General features: G+C 35.7%; 1 protein-coding gene across 2 annotated transcripts in view; it reads left to right on the top strand.

Moving 5' to 3' along the window:
- Positions 1-3,074: 3,074 nt before the first annotated feature.
- Positions 3,075-25,161, top strand: part of atat1 (alpha tubulin acetyltransferase 1) — a 63,943-nt gene continuing 41,856 nt past the window's right edge. For both annotated transcript variants that reach the window (XM_051920636.1, XM_051920633.1), the window contains exons 1-4: positions 3,075-3,136; positions 11,725-11,816; positions 15,621-15,678; positions 23,875-23,988. In XM_051920636.1, the coding sequence (XP_051776596.1) occupies positions 23,980-23,988 (9 nt within the window). In that variant the 5' untranslated portion in view covers positions 3,075-3,136; positions 11,725-11,816; positions 15,621-15,678; positions 23,875-23,979. The remainder of the gene's footprint in view (positions 3,137-11,724; positions 11,817-15,620; positions 15,679-23,874; positions 23,989-25,161) is intronic.

The raw sequence follows: 25,161 nt of genomic DNA, 5'->3' as shown, positions 1-25,161 counted from the left end.
CTTATAAAGATAATAAAATTGATAAAAAAGAGTAATAAGCAGAACCAACTATTTGAAACATAAAAAATTATGAAAATGGATAGATAATACTTTCATTGTCCCCAGGGGGAAATTTAACTTTTTACAAATAATGACTACCTTATTTATAGTTTTACTTAGACTTGCAATTTCTACATGTATTTGTATGACATTTAATATTAAGGTAAATTCTTTTAATTAGATGAACAGGCTCCTTGATGAAGAGGTCATCGTCCAAACACTTTGGCTGGTTTTGTTTTAACCACTTCCATTTGTGTGGAGCTTATGCCCTGGTCTGAACTAAATGAGAACCATATTGGATGAAGGACAGTAAGATGCAGTAGAATACTTTGAAGTTTGTTCCGCATCTTTTCATTTACCTTTGCCTCTTAACTGTATCACTCTGATATCTGCATTGTCCTTTCCTCAGATTCCCTTAAGTGCTGTATATGTATTTTTCATGCTTCTACATTTGAATGTTGTTTTTTTTTCTTTTTGTCTATGCATCATTGTAGTTTTATATTTTGGTTTCTTTATACTGTATTTTATCTATCCATCCATTATCCAACCCGCTATATCCTAACTACAGGGTCACGGGGGTTTGGTGGAGCCAGGAAGGCAGGAAACAAACCCCAGACAGGGCGCCAGCCCACCACAGGGCACACACACACACACTAGGGACAATTTAGAATCGCCAATGCACCTAACCTGCATGTCTTTGGACTGAGGGAGAAAACTGGAGTACCTGGAGGAAACCCACACAGACACGGGGAGAACATGCAAACTCCACGCAGGGAAGACCTGGAAGCGAACCCGGGTCTCCTAACTGTGAGGCAGCAGTGCTACCCACTGCGCCACCGTGCCACCTACTGTATTTTATTGTATCTTCAATTTTTTTGTTCTTTAATCTATGTTTCCCATTATACAGTATATTTTATATTACTTTTTCTCATATAATTTTTTTTTTTTACTTTGTTATATTGTTGTTTTTCATTTTTTTCATATATTTAGTGTCATTTTTGCAGCCTTTTTGTTGGCCTTTCTTATTGAAATTTTTTATTTTTCTCAGCTTGTGTGTATAATTATCCTATATACCATTGATTGGAGGATTTTTGATCTTGTGTACCAATGTCTTTTTGAAGATTATAACATAAATATTCCTTTATTTTAAAGGTATCATGTTCATTATTATTTTTTAAATGGTGAAAACCAGTAATCTTTCTTAATAATTTTCATTAGCTTTACGTATCATGAAAGAGCAGCGTTCATTTTCACATTGTTGCTCTACATGTGTCAAGTTGGATAGTGAACAGTAGTAGACAGCATGTTTAAAGTCTTAACATGGATTTTGAATTGAAATAAAGTCAAGCGTCTCAGTTGCTTGAGGCCATTGATTTTTCTCTGCATTAATCCCCTGCAGTGTTGTTTTGGCAGTTTGCCTTGGATCCATGTCCCCTTTTGAAAAGTGAATGTCTTCCACATTTCCAGTTTTAGAGGCTCAGGTTTTTTTAGCAAAATTTTTGCTTTATCAAGCCCAGTTTATTTCCAGTGTTCTATCTTTAACAGCACCTCTACAGCAGGATTCTACTATAAACATACTGGACAAAGGAGATGGTATAATCTGGCTTGTGTGCATTATTTGATTTGTGGCATGCATAAAGTTTAGTTCCTGCGGTGGGTTGGCATCCTGCCTGGGATTGGTTCCTGCCTTGTGCCCTGTGTTGGCTGGGATTGGGCTCCAGCAGACCCCCGTGACCCTGTGTTCAGATTCAGCGGGTTGGAAAATGGATGGATAATGTGATTTTTATTTATTTATTTTTTCTCATTTTTCTCAGGTCTGGCTTCTTTCTTGCTACTTTGGCATAAACTTCCTTTTTGTAGAAAGACTTGAGAATTGGTGAGCTAAATTTGGGATATGTCCCAGACTTAGACAGTTTGGTGGAAAAATGTTAAATTGCCACTTGTCTACAAAAGACATTGCTAAGCTTTGGAAACTTTTTGGTGTTTGAATGGGTTTGTTTTTTTCTTTGTCACTTTTTCTTCTAGATAATCTTTCTTCTGATCTTTCTTTGAATATATTTTAGTCCTTGTAAGTCTCTAACATACTATAGACTTTTTAAGGTGACAGAGGTGATATTTATAATTGGAGATTGCTTTATAGGCTGGAGACTGACTAATTTCCCATAGAGATGGAATCAGTAACAAACTCTGTGGCTTGTTATGTAAAATATTGAATCTGAAACAAATGTATGCACACACTTCCAAAGATAAAATAGTTATAGTTAGTCTGATTTCTCTTTTATGCTTTGTATAAACTTTTTTTGACATTTCCATCATATTTGACTTTTTTCTTTGAAAGCTTTTGGATCATTGATGAAGCTCATATTCTAAATCAGGGAAACCCAAACTCGGTTCTGGGGACCCACTGTGCTGAAAGTGTTTTGCTTCAACCAGATTCATAATCAGTGGACAACTGATAACACTGATTACAATTAATTAGCTTGTATTTTTTCTCAACTCTTATTCTACATTAAGAAAGCACAGAGGACAAGATTTTTTATATTTATAAGACAGTTAGAAATATGTCCATTTTTTGCTATAGATTTAAATGCTCTAACTCACTTTTGTTGCTTTCATTATATATTTCACCCTTTCTCTGTGCAATTTACTCCCTTCATTGTATCTTATTAATGAATAATAAAAACAAGCAGAGGAGACACCCAGGCAAACAACACTAAATCATGAAAGGCTTACAACCACTTTAGCATTAGACCCACTAATTAGAAATAATAATTAATTGAAACTGTTAGAACAACCGGAAAAATAGAATGAAAGGCAAGATGAAAATATTGTTAAAAAGAGAAAAAAAAAATACATTATTCCCATGTATAACTGCTTAGAATGTGGAGCACATGGCTTGAAGATCCTACTTAGTTAAAATAAAGCAAACTTGTCTCCAGCAAATACATTTGTCTGTTTTTAACTAAACATTTTTTTCTTTTTTTTACATTATAATAAGAAACTGCTAATAGCTAAATATTTTTTCCCTGTTTCCACAGACCTGACCCTCACATCAAATAAGTATTGTAATAGATGAACTAGGAGAGCATCTGCCAAGGTAATGTGATCTTTAATTACAGTAGCTATTCCGTAAAAATTAAATGTTAACATGTGGGACTTCTTTTTGACAAAATTAGTTGTGGCAGGGGCTACTTTAATGATAATATAATGTATATACCTAATAAAGTTTATTCAAATTATTTGACTGTATAGCTTTAGTTTTACAATGAGGAATATTTTGCTAAATGCATTCCCTTTTTTGTAAATCTTAGAACATGCAATATAGAGTAAGATTAATTTTGGCAAATGTTTAAATGCACAGTACTTAGCTTTACTTGAAAATGAATCAGTAAAACTGAAGATATACAGTGAATCTGCTTCTGCTCTTTCATTTGCTTGTTATCAGAGGGTCTGGGAAAAATAAATGCAACGTTCTTATTTCTCATCATGAAATACAGTTATCTACTGATACACAGGACAAGTGTCTGAATTTATCATCCAGTACAGAAATGTCTTCACAGGTACTGCTTGTGATGTGTCATCTGAGGGAGTGTAGAAGAAATTATTTTTTTTGTTACTTGCACATCAAAATGCATTGTACCTACATTCCCACAGATGACATTACCCAGACATTAGCATTACCATTGAGATGCTTGTACAAAATATTCTGTTCATGTTTAAGTTTAGCATTTAGTTTATTTTGGTTTTTCTTAATATTTCAAGAAAGAAAAAGAATAATATGAAATAAAAAGGTTGCAAGCATTAACTGAAAATCAAGTACTCTGTTACACTAAAAAACTAGGACTGTCTGTCTCTCCTACTCCATTGGCAGGAACATTAAAGTTTGATTTATACTGAATTTAGAACCGTGAAGGTCACAAACAGATGTAATCAAAGACAAAGTAAAGAAGAAAGAAATCAGCGGAAATTGCTCTCTATATTCAGTAGAAGTATTTTCAAGCTTTTGCATATGGTCATATGAAAAAAGTTTGGGTAACCCTCTTAATTCTTTGGATTTTTGTTTATCATTGGCTGAGCTTTCAAAGTAGCAACTTCCTTTTAATATATGACATGCCTTATGGAAACAGTAGTATTTCAGCAGTGACATTAAGTTTGTTGGATTAACAGAAAATATGCAATATGCATCATAACAAAAATTAGGCAGGTGTATAAATTTGGGCACCCCAACAGTGATATTACATCAATACTTAGTTGAGCCTCCTTTTGCAAATATAACAGCCTCTAGATGCCTCCTATAGCCTTTGATGAGTGTCCTGGATTCTGGATTGAGGTATTTTTGACCATTCTTCCATACAAAATCTCTCTAGTTCAGTTAAATTTGATGGCTGCTGAGCATGGACAGCCTGCTTCAAATCATCCCATAGATTTTCGATGATATTCAAGTCAGGGGACTGTGAAGGCCATTCCAGAACATTGTGCCTCTCCCTCCGCATGAATGCCTTTGTAGATTTCGAACTGTGTTTTGGGTCATTGTCTTGTTGGAATATCCAACCCCTGCGTAACTTCAACTTTGTGACTGATGCTTGAACATTATCCTGAAGAATCTGTTGATATTGGGTTGAATTCATCTGACCCTCGACTTTAAAAAGGGCCCCTGTCCCTGAACTAGCCACACTGCCCCACAGCATGATGGGAACCTCCACCAAATTTGACAGTAGGTAGCAGGTGTTTTTCTTGGAATGCGATGTTCTTCTTCCGCCATGCAATGCGCTTTTTGTTATGACCAAATAACTCAATTTTTGTCTCATCAGTCCAAGCACTTTGTTCCAAAATGAATCTGTCTTGTCTAAATGAGCATTTGCATACAAACATGTGACTCTGTTTGTGGCGTGAGTGCAGAAAGGGCTTCTTTCTCATCACCTTGCCATACAGATGTTTTTTGTGCAAATTGTGCTGAATTGTAGAATGATGTACAGATACACCATCTGCAGCAAGATGTTTTTGCAGGTCTTTGGAGGGTGATCATTGGTGTTGTCTATAACCATTCTCCACAATCCTGCGCATATGCCGCTCCTGTATTTTTCTTGGCCTGCCAGACCTGGGTTTAACAGCAACTGTGCCTGTGGCCTTCCATTTCCTGATTACATTCCTTACAGTTTAAACCTCTGAGATAGCTTTTTTGTAGCCTTCCCCTAAACCATGATACTGAACAATCTTTGTTTTCAGATCTTTTGAGAGTTGCTTGAGGATCCCATGCTGTCACTCTTCAGAGGAGAGTCAAAGGGAAGCACAACGTGCAACTGACCACCATAAATACCTTTCTCATGATTGGACACACATGTCTATGAAGTTCAAGGCTTAACGAGCTAGTCCAACTGATTTGGTGCTGCAAGCAATCAGTATTGAGCAGTGTAACAAAGGCGCTATATAGGCGCCTGACCCGACACAGACTCACACTGGAGGCACGTATAAAAATAAACTTTTATTTTTCTTCACCTGTGGGGCACGTCTTCCCCGTGACCCCACAGGCACAACACAGTCCCAGTACAAATACACACAAGCACTCTAAACACTGTTTTCCTCCACCACTCCTCCGTCAAGCTTTGTCCACCTCCTCCCGACTCTGGCCTCTGAGTGGTTGTTGCTGGGCCCTTTTATAGTCCACCCGGAAGTGCTCCATGTGGTTGATCGCCGGGTGGTGAATACGCTGCCCATATGGGCTCAGGAGTCCCCAGATGCAGCACCCTCTAGTAGTGCCTGCGGAACCCAACAGGCTGCACCCAACTCCAATTCCCATGGAGCCCTGCAAGAAACTGAGGCACCGCTCCAACCAAGGGGGGGTGGACATCTAGAGTCCAGGGGGAGGTATTGCACCGTCCAGGGCTGCTCCCCTGAATATAGAGTGAAGGGGGCGTCCTGGCCAGGCATTGGCCCGGGCCATCTGCCACAGCAGTTTACATGCATTCAAATCAGCAAAATTACAAGTATACCCAGATTTTTGCACAGCCAGTTTTTCACATTTGATTTAATTTCATACAACTAATACTGCTTCACTAAAAATCTTTGTTCTGAAAACACCCCAGTACTCAGATGTTCCTAGGAAATGAAAGACATACCACTGTTATCTTTTTGTTGAAAGTAGAGTAAATTATTATGCAGGCTGAGAGGAGTTCCTAAATTTTTTCATATGGCTGTATGCTTATTTTCTCCTAGCATGGTTGTCCAAAGTTCATGTTTGCCTGAAATGTAAAATTCCCAGAGGCTGCAACAAAAGGCCTTAAAAACTGTGAAAAGCAAACAATATTTTTTTTCCAATAATTAATTAAAATGAACTTTTATTACTATTTCGGATCTGAATAGTTTTTGTTTAGAAGTTTTTATATACAGTATATATATTTTGGTAAAATCAGAATATTAATGGGGTACATATACTGTAGTTCACTGCAATGAAAATGTATATTGTACCATGTACATTTATATGAACTTTGTATTTTTTCAAACAGATTTTAACAAATGAAACATTGGTAACCCAGTGTAGGGATTTTTTTTTTATTTTCTGGTGACATTTTTGCCGCCACTGCCTTAAGACCTTCTACTCTTATGAGAATAGTGAATAAAAGATATTTAGGTTATTAATATCAAACAAATGAAACATTGTAACTCAGTGAAGGAATTTTTTTTTTCTGGAGACATTTTTGCCACCACTGCTTTAAATCTATGGGTATTTTATGAATAAATAGAGGCATTTGTGCAATATGTAGAATGACCTTTTATCTTACGAGAATAGTGAAAGTAACATATTTAGGCTTATTAATTATTAATATCCTAATACATTACAAATTAAGCAATATGTAGGTTCAGATTTCCTTTCTTTTGCATTAAAATATTTTTGTCAAATTGTAAGAATTACTGTACATATTAAGCAGTATAAATAATCAGTTTTCTTCCTTTTAATAACAAGCAATATACTAGTTCAAACAAAACAAATCCTTCATGTAAGTTAACAGTATTTAGCTTATTTTAGATTGAAAAACAATTTACTAAAGTCAAAGTTACAGAGGAGTTACCTGCAGCAAACAGTCACTTGTTAGCATAAATTAACTTCACAATTACGTTATTTTGCTAATAACATTTTATGTGAAAAATAGGAAAATTCTAATCCAGTGTTGGTGGACTTCAGCCGGTCGTCATTAACCCTTAGCCAAGAAAATATAACAGCTGGCCTAACAACACTGCAGCCAAAATGTCACTTGTCACTGGCCACATGGCATTAAAATCTCGTCTCTCTTGGCTGACATCAAGGGGCATGTAATAGAGAGAGACACCAAGACCTGCGCAGTGACCAATAAAGGTTTAACTGGGTAAGGCATGAGTTTGATGAAGTGTTGAATGAGAAAAGGAGAGGAGGAAAGTAGAAATGGAGATCAACAACAAAATAAAAAGAATCTGAGAAGGAAAGAACAGCACTGAAGTAAATCTTGTTACTATAGTGCTGGGATGTTAAACTCAGATCCTCTATGGCTGCATTGGCTTCAAGTTTTAGTTCCAACCACTTTTTAAACTAGTAACCAATTACTGTTTCCTAATGTAACATACTTCTTTTGCCTTAATTTTAACTGTTTTGATTTATAATATTCAAAACTATTGTTTACTTTTTTCTTAGCTGGCACGCAAATAAAAAATGAGTTGAGAAGTAAGCTGATAAGTGGCCAAAAATTGTGTTTCTTTCAGAAGCTACTGAAAGACTATTGTCTTATCTTTAAAATAATATAATGATTAAACACATTTAGTTAGTTATGACTAAGGGCCAATATTGTTTTTAGAGCACAGCAAGACGGATGAAAATATTTTTTTCACAATTTTGTCTCTGTTTAATCAACCTACTCTCTCTATACTCTTTTTTATCTTGTTACCAATAGGGCAATTGACTGCTCTCATATTACAATAGAACACCTAGCAAGAATTAAGCTGCTTTTGTTAAGCGTAAGCAGTTTAAATTCCATCAATAATAATAATACATTTTATTTATACAAGGCGACTTTCAGAGAACTCAAGGACACCGAACAAACAATAAATAAATAAATAAAAGACACAATTATAAACAACTTAAAACATTAGAAAATCTAAAAATTAAAACCAAACAAAACCACTGTAATCATAAGGAAAAAGAACAAGCCATTTTAAACAGATGCGTTTTAAGTTTGCATTTGAAGAATGAATATGATTTGATGTTTCTGAGCTCCGCAAGTAATGAATTCTAGAGCTTGGGAGCAGAATGGCTGAAAGCTCTGTTCCCCATAGTGGTTAGACGGGCGGGAGGGACGGTCAGATGGGTGGAGGAAGAGGATCTAAGGTTACGGGAGGGAATGGCAACATGAGAAGGTCAGACAGATATGGAGGGGCAAGGTTATGAATGGCCTTAAATGTTAATAGCAGAATCTTAAAATCAGTTCAAAACTTAATCGGGAGCCAATGAAGCTGCTGCAGGGCCCGAGTAATATGGTGAATAGATGGGGTTCGAGTAATGATGCGTGCTGCAGAATTCTGAACTAACTGAAGCTTATGAAGAGATTTATTAGGGAGACCAAAGAGGAGTGAATTGCAGTAGTCCAGCCGAGAAGTGACAAGACTATGAACAAGAATGGCAGTGGTATGATGAGTGAGGGAGGGGCGAATGCGATTAATATTACGTAGGTGGAAGTAAGTAGACCAGGTGATGTTATTAATGTGAGATTAGAAAGATAGAGTACTGTCGAGGATGACACCCAGACTCTTGACCTGAGATGATGGGGAAACAACAGAGTTATTAATAATAAGAGAAAGATTATTGGTTTTGGATAATGATGATTTTGAACCAATGAGGCAGTTTTGTCACTGTTTAAGAAAATTCGAAGAAAACCAGGATTTAATTTCAGAAATGCAGTCAATAAGCGAAGGTGGTGGAAAAGAGGAGGTGGGTTTACTCCTCACAAGTCACCTGTGATGCCAAGATTAGACTAACAAACATCATGGCTCGGTGGCCTGGGTCAACTTATGATTTATTTATTTTGAGGTAAAGCAGCATTTGCAAATGACTTGCTGATGGTGCTGTATGTGATAGCTGACATGTTTGTAAGGTAGCTGGCTGAACCCTTAGCTTTTCCTATGGCATATGCTATTCACTGTAACAGCAATCATGCTTCATGTGCCATGTGATAGTGGCTACCCGCTCAGACACATGCATCTTACATCTTTACCCGACCCCAGAGAATGGAAGAAAGGTGCTATGATGCCATGAGAGTGCATCATAGGACTCCTCAAATGCAGGTGGTAGTATTAGGATGTGTCATGTGGGAGGCTGCTCTACCAGCCAATGAAGGTCTATAGCATTGTGATTGCATATGTATAAGATTGATTAGCATAGTCATTATATGGTTGTTCCAGGGTGGCAACTGGGCAGATCAAGAGCATGGAGTTGATACCATAAGATGGACGTTACAAAAAGAGAGCTGGGCAGGGCCTTAGAAGGACATCAACCCAGCAGCAGGACTGATATCTGCTCCTTTTTGCAAGGAGGAACAGGAGAAGCACTGCCAGAGCTCTACAAAATGACCGCCAGCTGGTTACTTGAGTGCAAGTTTCTGACCAAACTGTCATAAACAGACTCCATGAGGGTGGCATGAGGGCCCATAGTCCTTTAGCGGGACATGTGTTTACAGCCCTGTGCAGCTCGATTGGCATTTGCCAGAAAATACCACAATTGGCAGCTCTGCCACTGGTGCCTAGTTCTCCTCACAGATGAGGTCAGATTCACACTGGGTACATGTGACAGACATGAAAGCATTTGAGACACCAAGGTAAATGTTATGCAGCCTGCAACATCAGCCAGCATGACTGGTTTAGCAGTGGTTTCAGTGATGATCTGGGGAGGCATATACTTGGAGGATCACACAGACCTTCACGTGCTAGGCAGCGGTACCCTGACTGCTGTTAGATACTTGGATGAATGCCTCAGAGCCATTGTCAGACCTTACACTTGTGCATTGGGCTCCGTGTTCCTCCTGGTGCAGGACAGTCCCTGGCCTCATGTGGCCAGAGTGTGTAGGCAGTTCCTGGATGACAAAGGCATTGATGCCATTGACTGTCCCACACATTCCCCAGACCTGAATCCAATTGAGAACCTCTGGGTACGTTATGTATCAATGTATCAGTAAAAAGACAGAGGCATCATCCTCAATTAAGAAACTGCTCGACTACCAGTTCAGAAAGATGCTGCCTGTTTCTTCCATTCTATATTCATTCTGACTATTGTAAACATATCTTTGTGGATGTCCTCCAGTTCTAATGTAAGATCTCTTACAATGTGTATTATATACAGCTTATGCTCTGCTGTGAAACTGCACTACAATGAGACGTTCTTTAAAAATACTGTCCAGCCTCTGACTATTTATTTTATATGCTTTTGTGAGTATTGCATTAATTCAGTTAGGAAAAGCCTGGGCGCATAATGAGTGACAACTCTTCTGTATTACGAGGGGGAGTCAAGCTAAAGTTAGAAAATGGGATTTATTAGAAAATGGAACAAACCTTAACAAAACTGATAATGTCATTTCTAAATGCGTCTCCACCCTTCTCAATGCACTTGCGTCACCTGCCACCTACTGTCTCAAGGAGTCCTTTTGCTGCAAGACAATGCCCACCCACACACTGCTAAGAATACCAGGGCTGGTCTGGAGAAACGGGAGCTTGAGGTATTGCCACCTCCTCCTTATTCACCAGATTTGGCACTGTGTGATTTACACCTTTTTGGACCGCTAAAAAATCACCTGGGTGGTCTTTGATTCAAGACTGATGATGACGTGAAAAAAACAGTGCATGAGTAGTAGCGAGGACAAGACAAAACCTCTTATCCTGCTGGAATCCAGGCACTTCCAGGCAGGTGGCGCAAGTACATTGAGAAACGACATATTCAATTTTGTTAAGGTTCACTCCATTTTCAAATAAATCACATTTTCTAACTTTAGCTTGACTCCCCCTTGTATCTGCATAATTGGGAAGCAAGGTATGGTGAAAGAATGATGCTTCAGATCTGAATTTATTAATATTACCTCTTGTCTTCATTACTTTCTGTGTAGGGATTTCAGGGACTATTCATTCTCTTTAAGTGAAAAAAGTATTTATAAAAGAATTGTACTCTGGCCGACAGATAATCCGAACCAAAATGTGTTGGGTCTTTTTAGGATCCTATATTTCTCCTATACTTTACAGTATATACCAGAAGTAACCTTTCAACTTACTTTTTCATAACTCTTTTGAATGTTTAATAATAATAAATAATAATTATAATATTTTAATGTAATCCTCATCACTAGTACCTGACGCCGATAAGAGCACATCTGTAGCATGGAAATACAGCAGTTTGTTGATCACAAAAGTATCAGGAGACCATTTGTAGAGATAATTATGAGGTGTGTAAGCTAATTACAGAGAGGCACTATACAAAGTATGTATAGTGTGTATAGTGTGTTACTTATGTATGTTTATATAGTGCAAAGGATACATTTTTTCTGCTAAATTTCGGTAGTTTTGTTTTTCTTATTTTTTGTGTTCATTCAGCATTGGTATTTCAATGTTGTAATCCAGTTAAATTAGTGTATTAAATTAGTGTAATGACTTACATTATCTGTATTCTTTTCTGTGCTGCAGGCTCAGGGGCTGACTGCACCAGTTACTAGTGCAGTCAAGCTACAATCAAGCAGACATCTTGTTTATCTTCTGAAGGATGAGAAGGCTAATGGGTAAATGGTGTAATGTTGAATTTAATTCAAGCATGTAAATAGCTTTGTCTGTGGTGGTTGGCATCCTGCCCGGGATTGGTTCCTGCCTTGTGCCCTGTGTTGGCTGGGATTGGCTCCAGCAGACCCCCGTGACCCTGTGTTCGGATTCAGTGGGTTGGAAAATGGATGGATGGAAATAGCTTTGTAGTTAGTTGGCATCCCAATTCCATTTTGATTCCAACAAGATAATAAACTGTTGTTAAAGTCCACAGATAATTTTAACGATCAACATTTAAAATTTTCAATTTTATTCAGTACAGTAGTATAGTTGTGTTTTTAGCGGAGTCATCTAAATTACTTTGTTGCCAAAACAATTATCAGAACATTCTGTGAATGTCGAAGCATTTCTGAAAAAACAGAAACATTGTTTCTCAATTAAATCTGCTGAGACAACAAGAATAGATCTTATAGTATCTTTAAGATGGTCCAAAGTGTATTTTGTCATTATGGTGATAGTAGGAAACATTCAGCAGTTTTATTTAAAGAACATATGAAAGTGAGCTTCAGGAAAATACTGCTCTAAGAAATTTTAATGTGTTTCAATAGCACATTTGCAAAACAAAGCATGCTTATAATTAGTGGTAGAGTGAAGCAGCAAGAATTTCTGTTGGTCTAATTATTTTGGTCAAATTCAATGGACCCTTTTCATGTTAATTACTTTCAGCAAAACTGTGAAAATCCCGACAATATTACTCTAGGTGCTTAATAGAATTATCCTTAGAGGGGAAGATCAATTGGATAGGTTTTCCAGAACATTAAAAGAGGCTTGAGGTTTTCTAAAATACAGTTTTGACTGTCACAATTTGGATTTGAGGTCTTTACACTATATTTTACACCAGTCAAAATGGCTATTAAATATATATTCAATTTAGTGTTTGCTAAGTAGAAGTTGATGTAGAATTTCTCAGCAGTATCTATAGTATACTGTACATTGCCATGTGTACACCTGAGGGACATTTCCTATTGACTTATAAGGTTCTTTCAATTTAAGATATTTGTATTTCAATTTTGGAAGAAGTAAAATGAAATAGTTTAAATTTATGGCAAGCTACTCTAAAATGTAATGTCTCACACAAATTCCAATTTTAGATATCTGCAATTACATATTCACCAGTCAGATTACTACTTATAGAAACACTCTGATTATAATTCTTATTCAAGATATTTTCAGTTAGATTTTGATTACTGCAAACTGGTGAAATCTATTGATTTGTGATATCTTTAATTCAAGCACATCATTGAAACACATTCGAACATAATCTAGATGAAAATTAGAACTGTTTTGTTGAGAATAGGCCATTAAGCCCAATAAAGCTTGTCAAGTCTATTCAACTTAATTCCTCCAAAATATACAAATTTCTACCTGTGCCTCTGTGTTCTTATTGAAGAAGTCAATTTTAAAGGAACAGCTTGTATCCACTGTATAGATGCTGTTCATAATTTGAAACATTTAAGCTGTGTAATTAAATATTGCTACAATTTTGCAGTTTTGTTTCATCCTAAATATATTGTAGATACCTCAAATTAAAATTCTGACTAGTGCTACTATCTCACAGCCCTGGAAACCAGGGCACTTTCCTAGGCTGACCACTTTCTATGTGGAGGTTACTTGTATAATATGTTTTTTAATGATAACACCAACATTCATTTTGATATTTTAATTTTCATGTAGGCATGGATACATGAGCATGTTTGTTTATGTGTGAACCTCCAAGCAAGCAGTAAGGTGAAAAGAAAACGCTCACTGGTGGACATTGATCCACATCCTTTGTATATCAAATTTTGATTTCATAGTGCAAGGTAGCTTAGTAAAGTCCTTAAAGTTTAGGAGTCTTCTTTTTACATCAACTGTTTTTGGCTTGGCTACTTTTTCAAGAATATGCTTTTAGGCAACAAGGTCTTCAATTAACTCGTTACCATAAATAATACAATTTGCTTCTTTTGTTTTATATACTGAGTTTCAATCTTTTAGACTTACTAAAAAGCAAACACAAATGAAAAAATATGCAAGTTGTTTTATTGTGTATTGTGGAGTGATAACACCTTCCATGCCATCCTCCAACAGAAAAAGAAAGATGGTTCAGAAAAATGAATGGTTTTTGGTGCTTTTTAAAAGGACATATTCTGGTCATACCTACCATGTTCTAATCCTTTTTATGAAAGTGCCAATATAATCAAAATTGTGTCATATTTTGCATTCTGATATTAAGGTTTTTAATGTATTGTGCTTGTTTTAAATAATCCAAGAGCAGAAATGTTACTTTTTGTTTATTGTCCTGCATCCACATTTGTACTGCAGTTATTCATTTATAAACTTTATTGAAAAATAAAGTCAGCAGACCTGTTAAGCTTTACACACAAGTAAGTTCACCCAATGAATGGTGTGCTAATGTTCCTTCTTTGGAACTTATGACCACAGTTAAATTCGGCTATCGTGAATGACACATGTGATACATGTGATATAAAAAGCTCACCATTGCACGTTACTCAAAACCAATTACTGGGAACAGATAAAAACTTTTGGTAGAGTTTATCTTAGGTTAGGTGTTTATACATTGCTGTGAAGAATTAAAAAAAAGAGTACTTATCTAACTTAGTAACATTCTTATAACATCTATCGGTAATCAAAAGATATCTTTCTGCTTTATGTAGCGTATATAGGTCCAAAATTTATGTAAATATAGGAAGCAAAGGGTTATGGAATGAGAAACAATAGCAGAAATAGGTAAGGTTAAAGTAATGTCCCTCAGGTATTAGTGCTGGGACACCACTCTTTTTAATATACATAAATGATCTTCATAAGGATAAAAATAATAAGCTGTTTAAGTTTTCAGATGATACTAAAGTAGGTGAAATGACATATAATCAAAATCTAGCTGAATCACTATAGATGGAATTGAATAAAATATATACTTGGGTAGATTTGTGGCAAACAAAATTTCATTTAAATTAATAGATAGATAGATAGATAGATAGATAGATAGATAGATAGATAGATAGATAGATAGATAGATAGATAGATAGATAGATAGATACATACTTTATTAATCCCAAGGGGAAATTCACATGTGAATTTGTGAAGTATTATGTAGTAAAAACATCAGATTTGAATTCACAATGAGTGGCTAAAAACATAAGTGTACACCTTACAAGAAGAACCAAGGACTCACATTGAACTTGACAACTGCTTACAACCAGACAGTGTGCAGAAGACATTAAGAAGCCTTATTGTTGTTAGGTTACTTAGCACTACAGTATATACATAAAGTACACGTCAAAGGAGATTATGCTTATTTATATTATGTTATGGAAAAAAAGTGTGTAGTTCAGGTCATGTGACAAAAAAGCACTAGGAAGAAGTTCATAGAAGAGCAACTAGCCTCGTTACAAGATTACAATGTATGAGCTAAGAGAGAAAGATTAAGAGGTGATCTGATTGAAGTTTTTTAAATTAGGAAAGGAATTAGTACAATGGATCCTGGTGACTACTTTAAAATGGATTCTTCAACAAGAACACGGGGACAAATGTGTAAACCCTTTAAGGTTAAATTTCACTCAAGCATTAGAAAGTTGTTCTTCATACAGAGAACACATGGACACATGACATAAGTTACCAAGTAGCAAGATAGAGAGTAGGACTTTAGGAACTTTAAAAACTCGACTCAATGTTATTTAAGTTCTAAATTAAAATTGGCAAGCTTTGCTGGGCTGAATGGCCTATTCTTCTCAAAACTTTTCTAATGTTCTAATGTTTTCTCTGTTCAGTGCTCGTGGAATTGTAATTGGGTTCCTAAAGGTGGGATACAAGAAGCTTTTCCTTCTGGTGAGTCTTATATTCTCTTGTTATCTAATTTTTCTCTTATAAATATAATCCACTTCACATGAAGTTAAGTTCTTAATAAACAACATCAGACCAATGATCAAGCAAGTAAAGCTCATAATCAGCAATGAAAATTTTATCAGATTTTGTAATCAGTAGTTGATCCTCTTTGATCAATTAATAACTGTTAGTCTATATAGCCTAAAATCAGTTATTATTGTTAGTTCTATTTTGCAGTATTCCTTTTTCATTTTATCAATAAAAATGTAATCTCAAAAAACATTAATAACTGTTAGTTGTTGAAAACAGATACTCTGTTTATTTTTCATTTGCCAGCACAGAACATACTTGAGTGTGCCCAAAACCTGTGACATTCTGTCATTTTGACTCAAAATGCTCTGAAACCTAGCTATGTCTGGCATGCTCCATTCTCACTGAAGTCAACTAGTGTACATTCTGAAGTAAAGCAATCTACCATAAAGTTTAAATTTGACCCTAACTATTTATTCAAGTAACATGTCTTAAGGTCTTTTTTAATCAATAAAAACAGTCTGTTTAAACTCTTAACATTTTTTTTAACAATGCTTAATCATTAACATCCTTACTTTTAAATGAACGGCACATACTATAGATATTTAAATCAATGTTATTTAATTCCTTAACATATTTATTCAGATTTCTCTGATAGCTATAATTGTGCACAGTTTCATGATGTACATCATTTGTAAATGTATTTTTGAGAGCAAAATTTTAATATTGTCTATTGTTATGTATAAGATCACATACAGAACATTTTACTTTTTTGCTGTCTGAATCTAGAATAAATGCAAAGGAGTTATAGAAAAGATTGTTTTAGTCACAATTATTTCTTGCTATTTTTTCTGAGGTTTTGGATCCTTTAAAGTTTAGTTTCACTTCATTTTCACGTTTAAATATTTTTGCTTTTGTTTTTATGCTTCTTATGTTGGTTTATCATCATGTTTTACAATTTATGCAATGTCAACTTGTTTTTTTTAGTGTGTTCTACCATTATGTGTATTGATCTCCATGACCATGCTTGTCATCGTTAGGTGGTGTGGCATCTTTGGGTGTGTTGTACTGATGACTAAGTTATTTATGCGAGTGTTCAGTTTATAACAGTGTGCAAGTTTGTGTATACAAATCAAAATCTTTTTTGCAAGTACCTCTTCTTTTTGAACCTTCCTTATTTAGCTTTTTATTTGGTGTATGTTTTGTATGCACAAAATATAGGCTTGAAATGTGCATATGTAACATTCCATGCAAAAGTTTGCATTTATAAAAGAAAATGTATGTAAACAGAAACTTTGACCAATGTGTATGCAACATTTTGGAGAAAGTGGGAGATGATGATACCCTTGATCAAGTAGGGAAATGCTGCCATACCAGCTATATGGTGACAAACCAGTATAATTATTCATATCACTGAACCAGTGTTATGTGTGTTGACAAGCGTATAAAACCTGAAAAGTGATGAAGATATTGTATAATATTGTACGGACTATATTTAATTGTCTTTTCAGGGCACCAATGCATTTATTTGCACTGAAACACTCATCTGGGTTTTCCTGATTTTTTTTTTATTAACTACCTGTTGTCACTTATCAGGATTAGAAACCAATGCAATCCCTTGTGAATAATTGCATGAAGTTAAAATATAGATGTCATTCACTCCCTGAGTACAGAAAGCCACAAATTTCATGCCCTTTAGCATATTCATAGCCTAATGGTTTAACATGACTTATTTGACACTACTTGAAGACTGTGCGAATATTCATATACAAAGGGAACAAGCATTTGTGGAATTTCAGGATTTTATTTTTTTGTCTCATGATGATGACTGACTTCTGAGCCCATTTAGGCTCCCAAGAGCCATTTTTCTTGGAACAATATGCTGAACTGGATACAGCATTAGAAAAACACACTGCCCAAAATCGGATTATACCTGTTCATATACAGGTTTTAACAGTGGTTGGCTTTCTGGCAATCGGTACCTGCCAGAGCAAATTGGTAGACAGATCAGGGATATCTCAGACAAGCTTCAGCTCCATAATGTCTGCTGTGTCAAAGCCATGAAACAACTGATGAGGTGCCACATTCATTTTCTGTAAGGTGAGAGTGTACTGCCAACATAAAAAGTCAATTTGAACCAGTGTCCAGTTTTCCTAATGCATTCGGGCAGGTGCTATATAAATAAATGTTGTTGTTGTTGTTGTTGTAGTAAGCATGATGGAGATTTTGTTGGCCGTAAGCAATTCAGTTGTATTAATGCTCATGTCATCTGTAATACCAAAATGAAACTGACAAATGTAGTCCTGTGGCATGGGTCAATTTATGATTATTAATTCTGGGGCAAATTAGCGTTGCTAAACGATTTGCTGATGGTGTTGTACATGATGGCTGACTTATTTGTAATGTAACCAGCTTAACCCACAGTTTTTTTATACAGCCTATACTATTAAGTGTAAAACCAACCGTGTCATTACATGTGCCAGGTGGTAGTGGCTATCTGCCCAGACACTGAGGCCTTATGTCTTTCCCTGACCCCAGATTGGAGAGGAGAGGTGCTACAATGGTACAGGAACACACCATAGGACTCCTCAAATGCAGGTGGCGATATCAGGATGTGTCATGTTGAAGGCTGCTGTACCAACCAATGAAGGTCTTTAGCATTATGATTGTATGGGTGACAACAGGGCAGAGTTCATGATATATTTGCATCATAATGTGCACACCAGTTTTTATAAGTCAGATTTTTGTTGATGTACACAGTTTGTTGTTTTTTGGCATATGCATACTTTCATTCTTCATTTTTGGACTAGTAAAAGTAGAATAGAAATTATTCTCATCAGTAGAGCAACACCATCTTCATATACCTTGAGTGGCAGGTGTTGTGGTGACCTGTAGTGAATCCACAATCCACTTTACTGAAAAAGCGCAAGAATGTCTACATACTTTGAAGCACCTGAAGAAATGTTAGATCAAAGCAGAATATTATTCTTGAATTTCCTCAATGCTGTAAATGGTATAACATGATCAGACAAGACTGAAAATCCTTCAGAAGGTTTTGACATACAGTACACACAAGTTATGAAATCTTTTCTTTAGTTGTAGGAAACTATACAAAACAATTCTAAATAACGTCTAGACCCTTGTGCATGCTACCACAGGAAAGCCTTTCTGAAATTTAGGATTAGACAGTTGCATTTAAATGTAGAACTACAAGCTCCATCCAGTATGTAGTTTTCTATACTTTATATACATTTCTATTTTTCCCTTTTTGTGGTATTACTGCATATTTTTCCCATAGTTAAACTGTCAGTGGTAGAGTACACACATGTTAATACATTTTTCAAAACTCTGGACTCAATACATATTTATGATTAGATGTTTTTGACATACATGGTGTGAAATGAATAGCCTTGACACACACAAAAAAGGTTTGAGGCAGCCACAAATATACTTAATTCCTGGCTGCAAAAGGCAAAATTGAAGCAGAGTTGTGTACAGGATTGAATCCAAGACGGAACTGAATTCAAGTGTAGGTTGTTTGGTTTTTAAAGCAGTTTGGCGGAAGTGACATCATCACGACCCAGAACTGGAAGTGACATCCTTGGTGTGGGCACCGGAAGTGACATCCACGGGCTGTGAAAGGAAGTGAGATCCTCTGTGCATATTTGGGCTGGAGTCGGGGCTGGAGTCGCAAGTAGCATAGTTGGAACCAGGCAGAATTTTCTGTGTCTAGTGTGCAGAGATAAAAGAGACAGGTTTACTGCACCTCGCCACCCCCTGGCCTGGCATGGAATTTCCTTCTTTTGGTTCTTCTAGTTGCCTCCCAAGTGCACGTGCATGACAATGGTTTAGGGAAATTCAGGTAAAACTACACATTAACTTTTCATGGTCAGGCTTAGTGAGTAAGGTCTTGACACTTCTTAGTTGGATTTTGGTGACACTTGCTGAATATTCTGTAGATGTCAAATCATTTCTACAGCAGATTCAGGCAAAATATTTCTGTTAGTAACATTTTTGTTCAATCACATTATTAAAGGGATTAGTGTCTGTGTGTTTGTCTGGTTGCTATATCTCTGTCATTGCAATAGTTTGCGCTTCAAAAATATTAACACTGCTTTTACAAATACCATACTAAATGGCATACATAGTAACAAATGCATTGTATGCTGCACTGCAAATGTTAACGCTAAGGTCTATGTTGATTACTTAGATTTCAATCCGTCCTAGACAGATAATATGACAATAACATTTTTTTGAGATAAGTAAGTTTGCATCCAAAGGGCTATAGTTGTTTTTTTGGTTAGTGTCACTGCTTTCATAAATTGGAGGACCTCAATGACAATTTCTGACAATGTGAGGTCAACTCACAAAATAACTTACAGATTGGTAAGAATAACTGAAGATAGAATGTGAAAAGATATATACAATAAACAAAAGAAAGAATGCTTCCTGCAAAACTTAGTGTTTCTGTTTCTACAAGTAAGCAAGGAGAATAATCTGTCATCATAAAAGAAATAATAATATGAGTCAACTATGGAATGACATTAGACAGACAAATTAATTAACTATTATTTTCTGGAACCTCATAGCATCATGTGTGCTATTGCATTAAACTTAATTTTCAGACACTTCTTATATATAAAAATCTATGTGTGGAAATGTATGTGTCTGTCTGTCCGCCCTGGAAGTGAGAGGTAGAATCGGGGTAAGGGCTCCACCTCTGAGGAAACAGAAATTCGCTTAGCCGCTATTACACAAGTGAGGCCAGCACGTTGGCAAAACAAAACCTCTCAAGAAAGACAAAGTCGCTTTGCCACTAATACAGAAGTGAGGTGAGCACATCAGCAAAACAAAACCTCCAAAGAAAGACAAAGTCGCTTTGCCGCTAATGCACAAGCAATGTGAGCACGTCGGCAAAAGGAAATCTCCTAAGAGAGAGATGCCCAGAGTAGTTCCTTTCAATTACCAGACATCTGTACTTTTCAATTTTTTTTCTGACAATTTCAATAGTTTCTAGGACCCCGGGCCTTTTATAGCACGGGCTTACACAGCTAGTTTAAAATAAGAAGCTTCCTCATACATGTTTCTATTAAGGTATACTTATTAGTAATTGAGAATTCTCAGCGTTCACTCAGCAGCTGATACAAAAAGTGAATGCCGAAAAGGGTCTGTCATCAGTTACTGAACTGCAGGATAACTGTTCTGAAGGTATCCTTCCAAATATGACCAAGCTTAAGTGAATGTGGCCATGTTCCCAATAATCTCCTGTGTCACTGAGTGGCTAGTCTTCACAAGTGAAAAACTTGTCTACAAAATTCAATGCTCACAAATTGCCTAAATCATTTATTACTCCTGTCTTTTGCATGTCAACTGTGTGAGTCACTTAATTATGAGAATATCTCATTCTTCAATAACAATGATAAGAGCCCTATGGTCTCTCTTTCGTTAGGTAACCTGTCTAAATGCTGTTCAGTGGTAAGCCTGCACGTTTTGACATGCTATTTTACTGTTCTTGTTGTCAGCGTGCATCATAAAATGTCATAAGGCTAAAGGCCTGAATTGTTAATCAGTCCCATCTACTTTGCAGTTTCTAGACCATAAAACTACTAGAGATGTATTGTTTAATTAAGTTTTATAGCTTCAGAAAAAGATAAGGAATTGATACAGTGGACAACATTAGGCTATTAATTCCAGCTGATAGCGTGAGAAGATAAACTGCAGACTATACCGATTAAGGATTTCATTAAAAACTGTTTAAATGCTTAGCCACTTTAAAGATAAAAATTATTTAGGAAATTAAAAAAAATGTTAGCGCTAAGCTTCAGCCCTAGCCTCTTAGTAATTTAAGAAAAGCATTCTAAGTGAGTGGTTTTCTTTCTTGTGTTTAGCCTCTCACGTTTTTGTGAAGAGTTCCTTTGCATATTTAATACTTATGAGATTAGAATGTATGCTTTAATTACCATGTCAAATATTTGATCTCTGTGAATACGTTCTCACTGTTGATCCCCTGCATGGATCACTTACTTCTTGGAGTTTGGAAGGCAAGCACAAATGTGTGTGAACTAAGAACTGACCAGATAAATTGACATTGACATTGACACAGTCTTGCATGAATAGGTCTTATCTGTTTTAATACATTTCACTGATGAAAAACATTCAGATTTCTTTATACTTTATTCTGTTTTTCTCAAGTTGAAATGAGGCAGAAGGGCTAATATACAAACAGAAACAGGAAGAATCATCTGCGTGCCACACACCACTTCATTATCTCTGTTCTGTCTGCTGTGCTTCTGCTTCTGGCATGGAGTGAGAGACACAGAGTACATAGCAAGACAGCATTATGGGGGAAAAAATAGAAAGCCATCCTAATACAAAAAAGGAAAATGCATGCGGTACATTTCAAGCCTCACCTCCCATTATTACCTCCCATCATTTAAGATTCATCCAGTACATAACCATAAAACAGAATGATGGTAACAGATATGAAGCACAGTATAGTCCATGTAAGTCCTTTCAGCCCTTAAATAAAGGTATATTCAAAGTCTGGGACAAATTGCTTTGCATTCGTACAGTGTATAGTGGTTCTGGTTAGTTTTCATTGCTATAAAAAGAATAAAACAAACGTCAGTCAGTGGAACTGTCAATTGTGATGGTAATGTCTCCAATACGTTATAAGTTCACAGTCTTTTACCAACAGATACATAGCCAATATAGCACAGACAAAAAGTTCCTCGTTAATAAATTTTAATCTATTCGAAAAACTAGATATTGAAAAACTATTCCTCATTATATTAAATGGTAAAAATTGGAAAAATCCACAGCGTGTTGTCCCATATAGCACTAAACACTAATAAACATCTACTGTATATAACAATAAACCCTTGATTTCTGCATGATATAAAAGTTTATTTATCAGTTACTTAATTAAGTGACTGTTAATGAGGTCATTAATGAAAATGTTTCTGTATATTAGTCTGTGTTTGGGATACAAGAGAAAGAAAGTGGGTGTTTACTAATCTTTTGTGAACTGAAGGCTTGTCTCCCAAGTGATGAGAGCAGGTAATTTGTTTCACTGCAAAATGTAGTTATGACATTGTTAAAAACATTATGCTACTTTTTTAATTGCTTTCTCTTTTTTCCACACCCTTTTTTATTCCTTTTTGGAACAATTTCTTAAGATTGCTCATATATTTAGTGATAAATGCAGCCACTGTAGAAGTGCATCATATTGAAGTAAACAAAAGCACAAGGCTAGCAGGAGGCAGCTCAAAAGGCTTGGACACAAATAGCATTATGCTTGATTACATAAGTACATTCACACATTCACATGAGGCGTGACAGATGAAATGTGCCTCATAGCAAAAAAAGGTCCAGATATTGAATTCGTTGTATGGAAAACCAACAGCCATTATACCGAAAAATTGGATAAAGATAAGTCAGATAAAGAGCGATGACTGTATTGTTATCAAAGTTTCACTGGCAAAATGTATTATTGATAGAAACAAGAAAGAGGAAAATAAATGAAAAATAATAACAGCATATTAGACAATGCCAGGCACAATTATTGAATAGTAAAATGCCCAGTCTTGGCAGTAGCAGTACTAGGAGTCCTATAGGCAAATCTCTCCCTCCTATGCTATGTTTATTTATTCTGGAAATTGTAAGGTGGATTGCACCTTCTATTTTCATTGTAGTATAGGTATTAATAAGTTCTGTAATACCTGTGTAATGGCGAACAAAGCCATTTATGACTTTTTTTTAAATGGGGGGGGCTTTTTTTTTTCTTAACATAAATGGTAGCCAATTAAAAAAAATCAAGAATATTAATTATTGGCATAATTACCAATTCTAGTAGAAAACCTTGTAATTTAGTTTGAAATTAAACCCATGATAACTGAAAGAGAATATGCAAATTTCACAAAGGTAATGATTGGGCTGTGATTTGAGTACAGTACTTTATTACATATTATGTATTTCCTAAATATTTCTAATATTATGCTTGTTATTTTCTGTAAACTAATCAAAATACATGAATGCTTAATATTTAAAAACCAATCATAAATAAAATTGCTGCATCTGCTATGTTGAGCTGTCACTTTTCACTTATTACCCATAATGTTTCACATACTGTACAATTGTGATAAATATGTCTTTTTTTGTATATTCTAGGACCAAAGAGGAACACACATTGAGGTGGAACCACTTTGTGTGTTAGATTTCTATGTTCATGAGTCTGTGCAACGGCATGGTTATGGAAAAGAAATCTTTGATTTTATGCTTTTGGTAAGTGTAATTACAAATACAATTTTCCACTTAGGGGATTCTCTTTATTTTCGAAGGTTGTAGTAACTAATAATAATAGTGATTTTCTTAAAAAGTATTTGAAAAATATAATTAATGCTTTGAATAGATTAATCGGATTTCGATGGGAGTTCTGAAAGGCTGCTGTTCCTTGTTAGCTTTATTTATCATGAGGGACCATGCATTGCAGAAGCCCCATTGAAATTCTATATTTATATTTTCCCCCTCTGTAATTTATAGATTGATATATAGCTACAGTGCATGCTGAAGTTTGAGACTCAACCTTCACAAACTTGGTAACAGATCTTTTGGACAGCAAAAAGGTTGTCATCCAAAGATGTCAAATAGAATCTTCTGCCCGGCTTCATATCTGCTTAACCCAGCTCAGGGTTGCTGGTGCTGTAGCCTTTCCTGGCAATACTCAGTTCAAGGCAGGAATTATCGTGCAAGCAGGTTCTTGCCTTGTACTCAATAATGTTGGAATCAAATTATAGCCCTCATGGCACTAAATTAGAATTAGCAGAGTAAAGAAAACTGTGGGCCATCTTCTCCTTTATAACAGCTCCTATATTGAAAATAAACTATTAAAATTCAAAAGTATATCATGTAAATGTATCATGATGATGGATTTGCAATGAAAATGAAGTAAAAGTTAATTTAATTGAATTAATGACTAAATTCCTCGCAACCTTGCTTGGGATTAAGCTGACTTGGTAGATGGTATGTCATGGTATTAAAATCCTAAACATTTTCTTTAATATTAAGAAGTATTCATACAGGCGATAAATAAACTTAAATGCTTTTGCCATTTACAATTTTAGATTTACTTAGAGGCACTTACTGTCAATGCCAACTGTAATAGAAATAGAACTCCTGATTTTGGGTGTGAATACAGTATTTTTAAAAATATCTAGAACTATCTAGGAAAATATTCAGTATGTAGAATATTTTCAAGAACCACTGCTACATTTATAATTAAGAGTATTGAAAAAATCCAGAAAAAAACAGAATTTTTAGAGGTCCCTTCAAGCTGAAGGAGTTTGGTCAGAGGAATCAGACAGATAGCAACTGCCAATGAGAATGAAACTATATAGTGTCCTGTTTGAGATGACAATAAAGTTCATCAAGTTCTGCATCAGTTCACAGATTACTTTG

This window comes from Erpetoichthys calabaricus, chromosome 1, assembly GCF_900747795.2.
Source record: "Erpetoichthys calabaricus chromosome 1, fErpCal1.3, whole genome shotgun sequence".
Classification (NCBI taxonomy): domain Eukaryota; kingdom Metazoa; phylum Chordata; class Cladistia; order Polypteriformes; family Polypteridae; genus Erpetoichthys; species Erpetoichthys calabaricus.
Note: the sequence above shows the minus strand (reverse complement) of the source record. Positions and strands in the feature narration are given on the sequence as shown.